At 38.8% G+C, this 16,513-nt stretch overlaps 1 protein-coding gene across 1 annotated transcript in view; it reads right to left on the bottom strand.

Moving 5' to 3' along the window:
• Nucleotides 1–16,213, bottom strand: part of ttc14 (tetratricopeptide repeat domain 14) — a 22,901-nt gene extending 6,688 nt beyond the window's left edge. Inside the window, 8 exon segments of the mRNA XM_061684390.1 lie at nucleotides 365–484; nucleotides 572–643; nucleotides 761–916; nucleotides 2,800–2,929; nucleotides 3,368–3,452; nucleotides 9,051–9,250; nucleotides 12,791–12,918; nucleotides 15,744–16,213. Coding sequence (XP_061540374.1) covers nucleotides 365–484; nucleotides 572–643; nucleotides 761–916; nucleotides 2,800–2,929; nucleotides 3,368–3,452; nucleotides 9,051–9,250; nucleotides 12,791–12,918; nucleotides 15,744–15,886 — 1,034 coding nt within the window. The 5' untranslated portion in view covers nucleotides 15,887–16,213.
• Between the last annotated feature and the right edge of the window lie 300 nt (nucleotides 16,214–16,513).

Raw genomic sequence — 16,513 nt, 5'->3', positions numbered from 1 at the left:
TTTCCATTTTTAAATGTATTTTGCCACCCAAAAGAAATGTGCTACTGCAATATTTGATAAAAAAAAAAAAAAAAGACTGAAAACAAGCATCATTCAATACCAACAACAAGATTGGTGATGTTAGAATTTACTTCAGTGGAGTTCTACACACGATCAAGAAATGGCCACAGTAATTAACGTGACAGTGTCAATCAAAACTGAGCATTAACTTTGTAAAGCCAGCTGAACCTAATGTTGTGACTAGCAAATACCTGTAAACATACTGTATTTCTAAAAATATATGCAAAATGCAAAATAAATAAATATATGCTTTATAAAATATTGTGGTGAACTTAGTAAAGACTATGAATTCAGAATAACTCACAGTGCTCCCCGTGCTACCAGGGCTTCCACATTATTTGTGTCAATGTCCAAAGCTTTGTTGTACTCATTCATGGCTTCCACATGGCGACCCTGTTTAAAGTGGCCAACACCTGCCTTAACACTGAAAAAAAAGACATTGGGAAATGTGTAATTTGTGTCTTGTTGGAGACACAGGAAGACAAAACTACCACATCGCTGTGTTTTGTACCACGTCAAGGCCCAGGATGCAGACTGCTGCTTGCGGATGACAGACGCAAAATCTTCTTTTTCAAACAGTTTACTGTAGAGGGATGGAACATAAAAACTATTATCGCAGTCACATTTTTGTCCTCTATATGCTACAATCTCGCAAAATCATATTGCTTACATGCAATACTACAGCGCACCACACATTTACCTCTGTAGTCCTCTCATCATTGACGGAGGATGGATGTCGCTAACGCCAATGTTCTCCAGCAGGTAGTCCACCACAGAGGGGTTGTGGTAGCCATGGCAACCCCTCAGTATACACTCATATGTCTTGGTGGAGTCACTGGCTGCACAAACACTACGACTGAGAAAAGGTTGCCATAATTAACAAACATATAGTTTCATTATCACTCCTGTGACTACCCAATTCAAAACCTTTAACATTTCCATTGGTATTTTATACTAATTTCATTTTATAAGAAAAAAAAAAAGATCAAAAGTCAATAGTGCGCATTATACATAAATATAGGGGGAAATGAAAAAAAAATGTTTGTTATTTGTATGGCGCCATCTAGGGGTTATGAAAAAGCTGTACACTTTCATTCCAATATGCCATCGCCACCTCGAGGTTATGAAAAAGGTGTACACTTGCATTCTAGTATGCCAACGCCACGTAGAGGTTATGAAAAAGGTGTAGCCTACACTTTAATTCCGATATGACAGGGGTACATATCCCTACATATTTGTACAGTTGTACTCATAAGTTTACATACCCTGGCTGAATTTCTGAAATATTGTTTTTTGGGTTTTTTTTTTTTTTTTTTTTTACGACTGATGACTGAACAACAACCATTATTAATTTCTTCATGGTTATATTTTGTTTACTGATAATGCTTTTCTGAAATGCTTGACAGTTTCATTTGAATCTCATTAAAATAAAATTACCGTAATTTCCTGTGTATAATGCGCACCCATGTATAATATGCACCCCTAAAGTTGACCTCAAAATTCTGGAAAACCCTTCTACCTATGTATAATAAATTTTTACAATGCACGATTTTGCTTCTACCCATATGATCAAAACGAAGTATTATCTATAGTTCGTTCATTTTGTTTTTCAAATAATTATTCTGAAGTTAAGCACTTTATTTGAACACGTAATTATTTTTATTTACTTGCTCTTATTTTGAAATTCACAGCCCTACTTTTATTTAGTGAATGAGAAAACACACAGTTGTGCTCATGTGTTTGATTACCCAGGCAAAATTTGTAAGATGGGTACAATTCTTTAAAGAAAACAAAGGGCCAGGCGAAACACATTTAGTTTTATTTTAATGGGATTCAAATTAAACAGTCAGGCATTTCAGAAACGCATTATCATCAAACAAAACATAACCATAAAGAAATTAATGATAGTTGTGGTTCAGTCATCAGTCGTATTTTAAAAAATAAATAAATAAAATATTTCACAAATTCTGCCAGGGTATGTAAACTTATGTGGACAACTGTACATATTATGCAGTCATACATAGCGCTGTCCTACTGGAATGAAAGTGTAGGCGACACCTTTTTCATAGCCTCTAGGTGGTGCTAGCATATTAGAATGAAAGTGTACACCTTTCTCATAACCTCTAGGTGGCAGGGGCATATTGAAATGAATGTGTACCGCTTTTTCATAACCTCTAGATGGTAGTATACATTTATGAAATGGGAATGTCTTCTTCATTTTCTCCTATACCAATGTATAATGCGCATATTTTTGACATTTTGGGGGGTGGGTGGATGTGCATTATACACAAGAAATTACAGTAAATGTGTTTCGCCTGGTCCTTCATGTTTTCTTTCAAGAATTGTATCCATCTTACAAATTCTGCCTGGGTAATCAAACATATGAGCACAACTGTTTGCACTCATTTATTAAATAAAAGTAGGGCTGTGAATTTCAAAATAAAAGTAAATAAAAATAATATTGTGTTCAAATAAAGTGCTTAACGTCAGAATAATTATCTTAAAAAACAAAATAGATATTTAATGTTTTGATCATATGGGTAAAAGCAAAATCATGCATTGTAAAAATGCATTATACATGAGTAGAAGGTTTTTCCAGAATTTTGAGGTCGACTTTGGGGGTGCGTATTATACATGGGTGGCATTATACACGAGAAATTACGGTAATGTTTCACACAGTGCATTTGTCTACGTTAGTTTGCGTTGAATCATTTGATAATTGATAATTGGTGCTCTTACTCGTAGTGTATAGGTAACTCCTCCCTGGTCATGACTCCGAGTTGGATGCAAACTGATCTGGCAGAAATGGATGCTTGGAGAAGGGACACCGTTATTTTTTCCTGGTAGCGGTCAATGTCTTTCACACCAGCTATAAAACAAACAAGATTTTATTGATGATAAAACATTACGTAATGGATTTGTTTAAATTGAGAAATCTACAGTAGTGCTTTTTTTCTAGTTATCTTTATAGTAAAACAGGCATACAAAATGCCAGAGACAATGGGACTTGCATCAAATAGTCATTCAGTCTTGTACAGTAAGTCTCAGACCGCGATAAAACAGAGGCATATTATGGAGGAGTGTCATTAACCCGGCCATAAGAAAATGAAGAAGTGGATTACCAAAAGAACAACACACATTGGACTTTGGCAACATTGCTACCAAACAGAAGGAAGCTATAAATAGAAAAGCTAATTTGTATCGTGAACACATATATGAGCATTTGGTTGGTTGATAAATGAAACCGAAGCACACTATCAATCATTTCAAAAGTTGGTCTTACAATATGTTTAATGAAGATAATCACCTCTGATTAAGTCCCCAATCTGGTAGTAAGACAAAGGATCATCATGGCTGCCAGCTGAAGGAATTTCTTTAATATGACAAAGAGCCTGTGGGGGGGCAGAGATTTGTTTTACTGAGAAATGCGGCTCAAAAGACAAATGTGAATTCAGCACACACAAAATATAGTGGTGATGAGGGATTTGGATTTGATTATATTTCAACAATCGACTAAGGGGAACACTATGTGCATTGTATTTTGTCTCAATTGCTTCAAGATACGATTAAGCAACAACTGAATTCAGAGAATGAACCAAATTCTTAACCATCAATTAATCAGTTGCTCTATTATGCCAATCCGTGCTGATGACCTGAAACTGACCCAGGTGAAACCAAGACTTGATAGAGAAATACCTCAGGGAAATGCTGTACTTTCTTTCAACACTCAAACAATTTAAGGTTATTTGAAGATTAACATGATTTGCCTTAAAAAGATAAAAAAAACAAGTACAATTTTTTTTTTTTTTTCAATTTTTGTCTTCTTGTTTCGAGGAACCACAATTCCTTCGTGGCTACGAATTTAGTTGGTGGGGGGGGGGGGTAATTGAGGACTGTGTTACTGTCGTTGCATTACTGTGTAATGTAAAAATGAATCCCCACAAATTTACAAAGAGGCTATGTTCACACTGCAGGTCAATTGAGAATGTTTTGCCCAATGTGACATACATCTGATTTTTTTCATGTCAATACGAACAGTAGGATTCGTATTTTGTTTCATATTCAACCCTGGCCTCTTTCATATGTGGATATACAGTGGAAAGTATTCAGAACCCCTTAAATTTTTCATCCTTTGTTACATTGCAGCCATCTGCGAAAATCGTTTAAGTTCATTTTTTTTCTTCATTAATGTACACACAGCACCCCATATTGACTTATTTATTTTATTAAAAAAGAAAAACTGAAATATTACACAGCCATAAGTATTCAGACCCTTTGCTCAGTATTTAGTAGAAGTACCGTTTTGAGCTAATACAGCCATGATACTTTTTGGGAAGTTTTTCACACCTGGATTTTCTTATCCTCTGCCATTCCTCCTTGCAGATCATCGGCAGTTCTGTCAGGTTGGATGGTGAACATTGGTGGACAGCCATTTTCAGGTTTCTCCAGAGATGCTCAATTGGGTTTAAGTCAGGGCTCTGGCTGGGCCATTCAAGAACAGTTACAGAGTTGTCCCGAAGTCACTCCATTATTTTAGCTGTGCGCTTGAGGGTAATTGTCTTGTTGGAAGGTGAACCTTCGGCCCAGTCTGAGGTTCTGAGCATTCTGGAGAATGTTTTCGTCCAGAATATCCCTGTACTTGACCACATTCATCTTTCCTTCCATTGCAACAAGTCGTCCTGTCCCCGCAGCTGAAAAACACCCCCCACAGCATGATGCTGCCACCACCATGCTTCACTGTTGGGACTGTATTGGACAGGTGATGAGCCGTGCCTGGTTTTCTCCACACATACCGCTTAGACTTGAGGCCAAAAAGTTCTATCTTGGTCTCATGAGACCAGAGAATCTTATTTCTCACCATCTTGGAGTCCTTCAGGTGTTTTTAACAAACTCCATGCGGGCTTTTATCTGTCTTGCACTAAGGAGAGGCTTCCGTCGGGCCACTCTGCCATAAAGCCCCAACTGGTGGAGGGCTGTAGTGATGGTTGACTTTCCAGAACTTTCGCCCATTTCCCCGACTGCATCTCTGGAGCTCAGCCACAGTGATCTTTGGGTTCTTCTTTACCTCACTCACCAAGGTTCTTCTCCCCAAATTGCTCAGTTTGGCCCAAACGTCTTCCAGTTGAGGATTATAGAGGCCACTGTGCTCTTAGGAACCTTAAGTGGAGCAGAAATCTTTTTTGAAACCTTGGCCAGATCTGTGCCTTGCCACTACGGTTGGGCATCGAGAACCGATTGGAACCGGGACTAACATTCCAGTTCTCCCGGAACTGTTCAAATTAAAAAATGTTGGTTTCCAGTTTCGATGCCTAGTCCTCCAGCCACGAAGAAGAAGTGGCGAAAAACAATGAAGAAGTGGCGTAAACCATGAAGAAGAATGCGCACGATGACGCGGTTGTGCCCAACGGCAGCTGCGGCGAACAAAGGTGTGTCTTAACTTTGTTAAAATTAATGACCAGTCGCTTCTGTGCAACACTTGGAATAAGATTACATTGTGCAAAGGAGGCCTTCACAATGTGTAGCATCTGACGCGCTCCGAGCCTCGGCCTACACCGCGCGGAGATTCAGTGAAGTCAACTCTCAGTCAACTGGGTGAGTGAAACAATAAAATAAGTCTTTGCCAACATTGATACCGCTATCAAGGTAAACAGTTGCTTGCACTTTTGCACTGATGGTCTTGAGTGTTTATTTTAGTCTTATTTTAGTAACGTCAGCGTCGATGAAAAAAAAAAAAAAAAAAAAGAAGCAGCTTAATTTAACATTGGGCTAAAATGTCACCGTATCAACTTTACATCACAATGAATTGAGACAAAATTCATATAAACGTCTCACAATATCACAAACACTAATCTAGTGCCTCATCGGTGGGTAGGGAAAGGAATCAGTGTTTTATAGCATTTGGGTCCATCCATTAAAAAATTAAAATAAAAATGTTTTACAGTGTGAAGTTACTTTTCGTGCCAAAATGCTGAGTTCCGGTGCGTACCCTTCACAATAAAAGGCTTAAAACAGGAAGTCAAGTTATAACTTGCACAGATAAACATTTTGACGTGGTGAAACAGTCCCAAATAACTATTTTAACAATGCTATGTTTAACTTTTAGCTGAAACATTAATGAATATTAAGTCAATTAGCCTAGTTCCACACACATTGCCTTTTACAATCCCAATGAAGTTGGGACGTTGTGTTAAATATAAATAAAAACAATATACAATGATTTGCAAATCATGTTTGACCTATATTTAATTGAATACACTAGAAAGACAAGATATGTAATCTTCAAACTGATAAACTTTATTGGTTTTAGCAAATAATCATTAACTTAGAATTGTATGGATCCAACACATTCTAAAAAAGCTGGGACAGGGTCATGTTTACCACTGTGTTACATCACCTTTTCTTTTAACAGCATTCAATAAACGTTTGGGAACTGAGGACACTAATTGTTGAAGCTTTGTAGGTGGTGTTCTTTCCCATTCTTGCTTGATGTACAGCTTCCGCTGTTCAACAGTCCGGGGTCTCCGTTGTCGTATTTTACGCTTCATAATGCGCCACACATTTTCAATGGGAGACAGGTCTGGACTGCAGGCAGGCCAGTCTAGGACTTGCACTCTTTTTCCTACGAAGCCACGCTGTTGTAACACGTGCAGAACGTGGTTTAGCATTTTCTTGTTGAAATAAGCAGGGCCGTCCATGAAAAAGACGTTTGGATGGCAGAATATGTTTCTCCAAAACCTGTATGTATCCTTTCAGCATGAATGGTGCCTTCACCGATGTTTAAATTACCTATGCCATTGGCACTAACACAACCCTATACAATCACGGATGCTGGCTTTTGAACTTTGCGTCCATAACAGTCCGGATAGTTCTTTTCCTCTTTGGCCCAGAGGACACGACGTCCACAATTTCCAAAAACAATTTGAAATGTGGACTGGTCGGACCACAGAACAGTTTTCCACTTTGCATCAGTCCATCTTAGATGAGCTCGGGCCCAGAGAAGCCAGCGGCGTTTCTGGGTGTTGTTGATAAATGGCTTTTGCTTTGCATAGTGGAGTTTCAAGTTGCACTTACGGATGTAGCGCTGAACTGTATTGACTGACATTGGTTTTCTGAAGTCTTCCTGAGTCCATGTGGTGATATTCTTTACACATTGATGTCGGTTTTTGATGCAGTGCCGCCTGCGGGATCGAAGGTCACGGGCATTCAATGTTGGTTTTCAGCCTTGCCGCTTACATGCAGTGATTTCTCCAGATTCTTTTGATGATATGGTATATTATGATGAAATCCCTAAATTCCTTGCAATTGTACATTGAGGAACATTGTCCGTAAACTGTTCGACTGTTTTCTCACGCACTTGTTCACAAAGAGGTGAACCTCGCACCATCTTAGCTTGTGAATGACTGAGCAATTCAGGGAAGCTCCTTTTATACCCAATCATGGCACCCACCTGTTCCCAATTAGCCTGTTCACCTGTGGGATGCTGCAAACAGGTCTTTGATGAGCATTCTTCAACTTTCTCAGTCTTTTTTGCCACCTGTCCCAGCTTTATTTGGAAGGCGTTGCATCCATAAAATTCAAAGTTAATGAAGATTTGCTCAAAACAATAAAGTATCAGTTTGAAAATTAAATATCTTGTCTTTGTAGTGTATAAAATTAAATATAGGTCGAACATGATTTGCAAATCATTGTATTCTGTTTTTATTTATGTTTAACACAACGTCCCAACTTCATTGGAATTGGAGTTGTAGTTCATAGGTTTGCTATTGATACTGGTTATAAAGAACCTCGAGTCAAATGTTCATTTTAGTTTATGCTGCAGGCTGGTAAGAAAATGGATGTTCATAATTTGGAAACCTTTTATTTAAACCATGCAAACGTTTTTGACCCAGCCTCCTAAAAGAATCGGAATAGAGTATCGTTTGGAACTGGAATCGAAATAAGGAACCGGAATCTGGATCCCTCAAATTCAAACGATGCCCAACCCTACTTGCCACAAATCTGTCTCTGAGCCCTTCATGATTCTCATTTGCTCTGACATGCACTGTGAGTTGTAAGGTCTTATATAGACAGGTTGGTGGCTTTCCAATCAGTATAATCCAACGTAGATAGACTCCAATGAAGGTGTAGAACCATCTCAAGGATTATCTGAAGAAATGGACAGCACCCGAGTTCAATATATGAGTGTCACAGCAAAGGGTCTAAATACTTATGGCTGTGTAATATTTCAGTTTTTCTTTTTTAATAAATCTCCAAAAATTTCAACAATTCCGTTTTTGTCTGTCAATATGGGGTGCTGTGTGTACATTAATGAGGAAAATATCTTAACCAAAGGCTGCAATATCACAAAGAGGGAAATAAAGAGGGCGTCTGAATACTTTCCGTACCCACTGTATATCAGATATGTATCCGAGGAGAGTGCAATATGGATGCTCACGGCGCACTCATCAGGCTTCTACGTTGTCAAAAGGTGACAAACGTCACAAGTGTTTGAAAAAAGAGACATGCGACAAAAGCAAACGGCAGACAAAAGAGCAGAAAAAAGTCAGTGGCGAAAAGAAAATGCTTTACAACTGACAAATACAATAAGAAAATGCGGCATCTTGCCACAAATGCGCCATGAGGGAACCTCTGTAAGGGGCCGCATCTACTTCCGTAAACTAGCTGCCTCGCAGTTGTTCGCATGTGTGTGACGTCACGAACGCCTTCCCTGCACAGTCCAAGTCGCATTTGTTTTTGTAATGTGAATAACGACATAAAAAAGGTCGGATTGAACAAAAAATCCAAATTGAGAATCATGCCCTGCAGTAAACACAGCCAGTCAGTTACTCAGAGACTCCACAGTGACTATGTTACATTCAGGCTAACATGTCACCTGACACCTTGATATTGTGTCTACTCTTCAGTACTTGACACTGATTGGTTCTTGTGTGTAATAGTGTAGGTGGAAGGCTGACATGGCCCTGTACAGTACATTGGGAATGTTAGCTTACTGATAACTCCAGGTCTTCTATGTCTCTGTTTAGCCCTCCTGCCATGCAAATCAGCGTGAGAAAGAAGCCATATTCTCGAATATTGTTGATCCTCCCCACCACAATGTCTCCTCGTTCTAAATCCCTATAAAGCATGGCCCTTCTCTCTTCAAAAGGCACCTCCATGAATAACTCCAAGGGTGGCATGACAGCATAAGCCTCTGGAAAGAAGATTAGAACAATTATTATGCAGTTTTTAGATACCAACGGCTGAAATTAATTAACAAGTCACATTCCACACTTAATCACACACAATCAATCACTCCGTTTTTATGTCTGACCTAATAATGACATCAAATCGTCACTCAGGCTTTGGGAGCTAATATTAAAATAATAACAACAATAATAATTATATAAAACTGATTAATAATAATCTTTTGAATTTGTATAGCGCCTTTCAAAGGAGCCAAGAACAATTAACAACTCATGTGGGCATTTCAAATATTGAGTATTTTAGATATTAAATGTCATTATAGCTAACAAATACTGCCATATAATTATTTGTATGAATTGGTGAAACTATGAGCTTCAATCGTTTTCTTATTACAGTGGTGTACCCAAAAGTGGTACAATTTGGAGTTCTATAGAAACATTTTGGAAAAACATGCCTCAAAAAGTCAAACAAAAGTTGGAGTTGGAGCACACCAGGTAAAAATCACACTCACTGAGCATCTAAAGCAGGAGTGTCAAATGTACGGCCTGCGGACCAGAACTGGCCCATCAAGGGGTCCAATCCAGCTAGTGGGGAAAGAACACTTTTACTGCTATTTTACAGTAAAATTAACGGTTGCTGCTAATTTTGTCCAGTGGAGGGGGCACTGACAAACCCTGACCAAAGTGGTTCATGAAAGTCTGGTCACTGTGAATTCACACCACTGGGCCCAGTGTTGGTACCCAGAATCTCCATTTCCCGATAGACGTGCGGTGGCTTTTCCCAGTTTTTGCAATTTTGTAAGTAAATGTTTTTTTCTCCAAATGGTTTGTTTGTTGGGCGGCTGTCGGCTGCTCCACTCGTCCAGGATGAGGCTACAGATGCAGTGTTTCCAGAAAAATCCAGAAAAACTCTATTTTCATTTTTAAATGAAAAATAAAGTGACTATTTCTCCATGTCATCCATGTTGGCTGCGATGACGTGTCAATAAAGTACAGTACACAAAAGCCGAATAAAAAGGCATGTATTAAACTGTGTGTATATATATATATATATATATATACACATATATATATACACACACACACACACACACACACTGGATGGATGGATAGATGGATGGATAGATAGATAGATAGATAGATAGATAGATAGATAGATAGATAGATAGATAGATAGATAGATAGATAGATAGATAGATAGATAGATAGATAGATAGATAGATAGATAGAAAAAAAGCATATTGGGTCAACATTATGCAATATTAAACACACAGAAGTTCTTTGAAGTGTTTATGAATATTGCTAGGGATAAACTGACAGTGAATGCAATCATAAGGCACATGCCAGGAGGTCCGCTTTAAATTGCACGTGTAAATGAAAAAAAAAATTGTTGAAATTGCTATAATTTTTGTTAACAAATTTCAGCTTGCTCCTACAATTTGAGACATTTGCAACAAGAAAATAATCACTAAATGTGACTATTTTCCAAATTATTTGAACCAAAACAAGACAAATGTGGATTAGTTGTTATTTAGCTTATTAAGACAAATATTCTGGTCAGACCCACTTGTGCTTGAATTAGGGTAAATGTGAACCGCGAACTCAAATGAGTTTGACACCCCTGAACTCTAAACTATTAACTCAACAAGAGTTTGTGTTTTGTGTTTTTTCGTTTGTTTGGTTTTTTGCATTTCTCTTGTGATGCCATCACTCCTACACTCCTATGGTGGCATCAAAAGGAAGAGTGTAATGATAACCTTTACGGGTGGGTAAAAATATCAATTCAATAATGCGCTGCAAATCTTTTTCCGCAATTCAATATCGATTCCAAAAATCTACTTTTAAACGTGACGTTTGGGATCATTTTGGATTCCCCTGTGAATCCGGAACACAAAAATGAACACTCCAACCCATCCATCCATCCCATGCATTTTTTGAGCAGCTTCTCCTCACTAGGGTCGCGGGCGTGCTGGAGCCTATCCCAGCTGTCATCGGGCAGGAGGCGGGTACACCCTGAACTGGTTGCCAGCCAATCGCAGAGCACATAGAAACAAACAACCATTCGCACTCGCAGTCATGCCTACGGGCAATTTAGAGTCTCCAATTCATGCATGTTTTTGGGATGTGGGAGGAAACCGGAGTGCCCGGAGAAAACCCATGCATGCACGGGGAGAACATGAAAACTCCACACAGGCGGGGCCGGGGATTGAACCCGGGTCCTCAGAACTGTGAGGCTGACGCTCTAACCAGTCGTCCACCGTGCCGCCACACTCCAACCACAATACACAATTCCAGGATGAAAACACACCGAAAGTCGCCATCCCTGAACTGTACACAAGTCCACAGAAAGAGCGAATGACCCCTACGTTAATAACTAGCACTTCCAATTTCCTTTCTAATGAGTGGGAATTCGTGTCAAATGTTCTGCAGACTAGAGACCCTTATGAAGAAGCCACACAGGGAGGGAGTACTATTGCGAACTTGTTGACAGACGGAATAAAAGAATGGGGTTTGACGAAGAAAGTACCTGTACTGACTGGTCTCACAATGCCTCAAACATGCTACTTCATTAGTATTACTTAAATACCCTGCAAATAATAATAGTAACCCTAATAAGTAAAAATATATTGAAGTAAACACACAAGGTACTTTTTCAAAATAGAGCTGCAGTCATGTTTGAATTTTTGTACTCCATATGAACAAGTAAGTTATCATTGTGCATTTTTTATTACAATTTCTAAGAGGAAATAATTGAAGTTTACATGCACTTTACCTGTTCAGTGTTTATACACAACTGCAATTTTTTACTTTTGGACATCCATTTATAGTACAAATAAGTTATGTGCAACTTTTTATTTTCTGATGTTTTATTGCTTAAAAAATGTGATGTGAGATACGACATATTCTTACATGGCATTAAAAATAAATATTTAAAAATTGTCAAAATTTTTGCAACCTAAAGAAACAAAATCGAATCAAAGCGTTAGGTTCTTAACAATGCCCAGCCTCTATCAGCCATCTTCAAAGGGTAAGTAGTTCAGATTTGCCTTATTTTTTTATTTCATTGCAGTTTTTACATTGTCTTTACAGTTATATGACAATGCGGAATGTTAAAATGTAACTTAAAACATTGTACAATTCCAGGCTTTAAGATGGCGATACTTTGAACCTGGACATACTGATTTACTTTAGATCATTTCCTATGGGTTAATTTGGAAGGACAGCCAGTGTCACAAACGAATTGTGTTGAATTTTGGAGGTTCACTGTCATAAGTGTGATAATAACAAATAATGCATTGGGCTAAACTAGCACCTAGCTAATCATAGCTGATATTTAATAGTTGCTTGGCTATAATGGGAGTTATTAGCTGTGTCAAAAAAAAAAAAGTTTTCCATTTCATGCATAAAGTTATTTTATTTCAAGCTGAATAAAAAATAGTTTCAAATATAGTGGTGGACACAAATAACTTCATCAATCATCATTAACATTGAAATCCCTTAACAATGTTGTATCTCAACATAGACAAAAAGCGCAAAGCGTGGACAACCTGCAGCCTCCTCCTCCCCATGCTCCTCTTCTTTAGGAGTTGCAGTCTTCCATGATGGACTGAAAAGAATGTCAGCTTTCCTAGCTATGAACTGCTCCACAAGGGGGCTGCTCCGCTCTTCACCATTTCTGTCAAGGTGCACAAATATATTATATCAGAAAGGTTGAAGCTGGGGCGCTTCATTTACACACGCTACAGCCTTGTCTAATAGGATAAATGTGCTTTGACGGCATCTCGTGGCATCGATAGGAAAGTATAAACCTTTTGGGGGCTGGAGTGTGGGGCGTCTATGACTTGCATATTTTCCTTATTTGGGAACAGGGCTCTGTTTACTTGAACAGGGCTCTGTTTACTTGATTTCAACAATGCAATTGAGGCAAGGACTGAGAATTCAGTTGTTAACAAGTGTATTTAATGAACCACTGATATTTGTGAGGACACCTATTAATTGATCAAGGCGATCATTTATGCCGCCTATTGCCCTCACAATCGCTTCGTGATTCCAGTACATGCACTGAAAACCTTTGAATTTACTTCATCTGAACATGTACATCGGTTGCACATGATTAAAATTTGTTTAAATTGACATAATTTACCCATATTCTTCTAAAAATATATATATATTTTTTTGTCAGTGTGCATGTCCTCTCCGGTGTATTAAAATAATAAATTGAGTAATCAAAAAGTAGTCAACGTTTTTGACATCCTCTGTGATATGCTTCTATTTGAATTCAAAAGATTTATTACAAATAGCACACATACAACATTTACGCATGACAATTATCTCACAGGGCTGAGTGTAGGTTACTGTATGAACACATTTGTTATGAGTTCTAAAAAATACATGGTATTAACCTTGTGGGGTGATCATAGTCAGCCACATGTCCTCCCATCAACCCTGAGAGAGCAGCGTCACCCATGATCGCAGCGATTCTCTCCTCGAGCGGGCTGAGGCCCTCTGCGCCCGTTCTTCCGCCTTTTTTTAGCCACACTTTTGGCAGTGGGCAACTGTCCTCCGCTTCACATCCACCTTAATGTCTGACGACTTCTATTTTAGTTCAGTGTGCGCCCTATTCTGTCTCCAGAGCATTGACAGCCGCACACGCGCTGTCCCATTCACTCCTCTTTCGCGTGTTATTAACAATATTAACTAGTGCCAAAGAGGATTTTCTTGCGTGCCTCCACTTTATTGAGCAACTTCACATTCAGAAAAAATATTTTTCTTCATTACCTTGCTCATTTTCCTTTTTTTTCTGATCATGCAGAGATCGGCATCTCAGGTGCAGGGTTAATTTAAACATGATTTGCATATTCAAATATGGACGTGGACAGGGAGGAGTCGGCTACTCCAACATGTGCGCTCATTTCCACGTTGATTGGAATGTACGAAGGAAATGTGCTTGGATTCATGAGTACGCAGTTTCATACATTTGAATATTTTTGTGTGTACGACGTTTTCTGGATTTCAGCGTACGCCATGCTTTAGGAGGAAATCCACGCAAGTCTTTGTACATGCGGCCCCAGGTCTTTTTGTAGCTCTCCACATGTGGTCCTTGGCTCTTGGACAACTCTTCTGATTATTCTTTGGACTCCTCTGTCAGAAATCCTGCGAGGAGCACTTGATCGAAGCAAATTTATGGTGGTATGATTGGCTTTCAACTTATGTATTATGGCCCCAACCGTGCTCACTGGAAAGTTCAGAAGCTGAGGTATGCTCCTGTAACCAATGCCATCGTTATGTTTTGCAACAATTAGTTTGCAATAGTCTTGAGACCGCTCTCTGCTTTTACACATCGTGAGATGTGTCTTGACTCACGCCTTGGCAATGAGACCTTGTTGTAGGCCATCAATTCGGACTGAACCAGCTTGATATTCATTTGCACTGACAAGGGGATGGATAGCTGTTTGATGATTAAATGATTTTAGGTGTTGTCTTGGCTTTCCATGCATTTGTGCACCTCCCTTTCTTCATGTCTTCAATACTTTTTCCCTGTGTCATTCCACATTATTACACAAATTAATTTGTGATCTTATTTGTTCTACTTTCTTTGCATGTATGGATTACTTAGGTTGTTCCCAACATCTGGTGAAAATTTCCTGTCAATAGCACCTTTGGAAATATATTCAATGAGAAAAATGGTGACGTTTTAAATACTTATTTCACCCGCTGTATCTCAGCTGGCAATGAACATGAGAGTAGGGCTGTCAAGATGATTGGAGTCACTCGGTATAACACACACACTGTGTCATGTGGATAGGTTTTAAAAACTTTGAAGCTAGGCAGCACAGTGAACAAGAGGTAAGCACGTCTGTCTCACAGTTCTGAAGTTTTGGATTTGAATCCCGGTGTTTCCATGTTCTGCCCACTCCCGCATTCCAAAAACATGCATATTAAACATTTACATAACAAGACAGAATATGTGCAGTCCCTTCCAAAAGTAATGGCAAGGTCAATTTCTTTGTTTTTGTTGTATCCTGAAGACATTTGGGTTTCAAATCAAAAGATGAATATGAGACAAAAGTTAACAATTCCAGTCTGTTGAAGTCAATGGGTCGCAGACTTGATGCAGTTATTGCAAGTAGGGTTACGCCACCAAATATTTAATGTTATTCACTTTAAGTGAATTTCATGTCTGTTCCAATACTTTTGCTCACTTGAAAAGTGGGTGGCTTCAAACAAAAGCTGCTCTGTCCTGAGTTGTTTGTTGGAGTAATCGAAAAGTAATCAAGTTGCATTACTTGAATATTGTGGTACTTGGATTACGTGACTAACTGCATTTTTAACAGGTAACTAGTAACAGTATCGGAATTCATTTTTAGAGTAACCCTCCCAACCTTATTAATTGCTTGGTTAAAACCAGAGCGTGACGTTCGAAATGTAGTATAATCTGTATAATTTAGCTACGTACAGTATGGCATGGGGTTGATGAAGTTATGTTTTGAGACGACTCACCCCTCATATGAAGCATTGCACAGGTCAGTCACCACGGCTTGAAAGTCGGGGTTTTCAGTTTGTTCACATTTCAATTTGTTCAACAATGACTCTCCATGATACGACAGGCACTGCTTCAACAAGTCTCTGTCCATTGTGCGCATGCGAGTGGGTTACATTGTTTTGTCCCGAAAAAAAAAGGTAACCAATAAGAATTAGTACGAAGTAACAGAATACTGGAACGCCATTTATGAAGCTAACGATCCAGTTGATTTGGAGTGATCAATACATAAACTAGCATCATTACTAGTAGTGCAAACGCAAACTTCGAAGCTAATAAAATGAACGATAGCGCGTGCCTTTACAAAAAAAAAATTAAAAAAATGGGGAAGGCCTACTCTGATAATAAACGCTTTTTACATGACAAGACTAATGAAACGCATCTTCCCATTCCCACTACCACATTGCTACATTTGTGCTCACTGCTCAAATGCCAGCGGAACTCACAAGCAGTCAGGCGACTGCGCATGCGCAGAGTGTTACATTACAAACAGTCGTGTCAAACAAACCAAAAATAGGAACTATAGTATCTTATCTATCATTATTATCCTCACGAAAGTCGCGGTTGTACTGGAGCCTAGAAAAACACACAAAAAACATTCGTACGCACATTCACACCTACGGGCAATTTAGTCTTCAATTAACTTACCATGCATGTTTTTGGGATGCGAGACGAAACCGGAGTACCTGGAGAAAACCACACAGGCGAGGCCGTATTTAAACCCGTGTCC

The sequence above is a fragment of the Phycodurus eques genome, chromosome 8 (assembly GCF_024500275.1).
Source record: "Phycodurus eques isolate BA_2022a chromosome 8, UOR_Pequ_1.1, whole genome shotgun sequence".
In the NCBI taxonomy this organism is placed as follows: domain Eukaryota; kingdom Metazoa; phylum Chordata; class Actinopteri; order Syngnathiformes; family Syngnathidae; genus Phycodurus; species Phycodurus eques.
The sequence above is the reverse complement of the archived record's forward strand: the minus strand, read 5'-3'. Positions and strand labels throughout refer to the sequence as shown.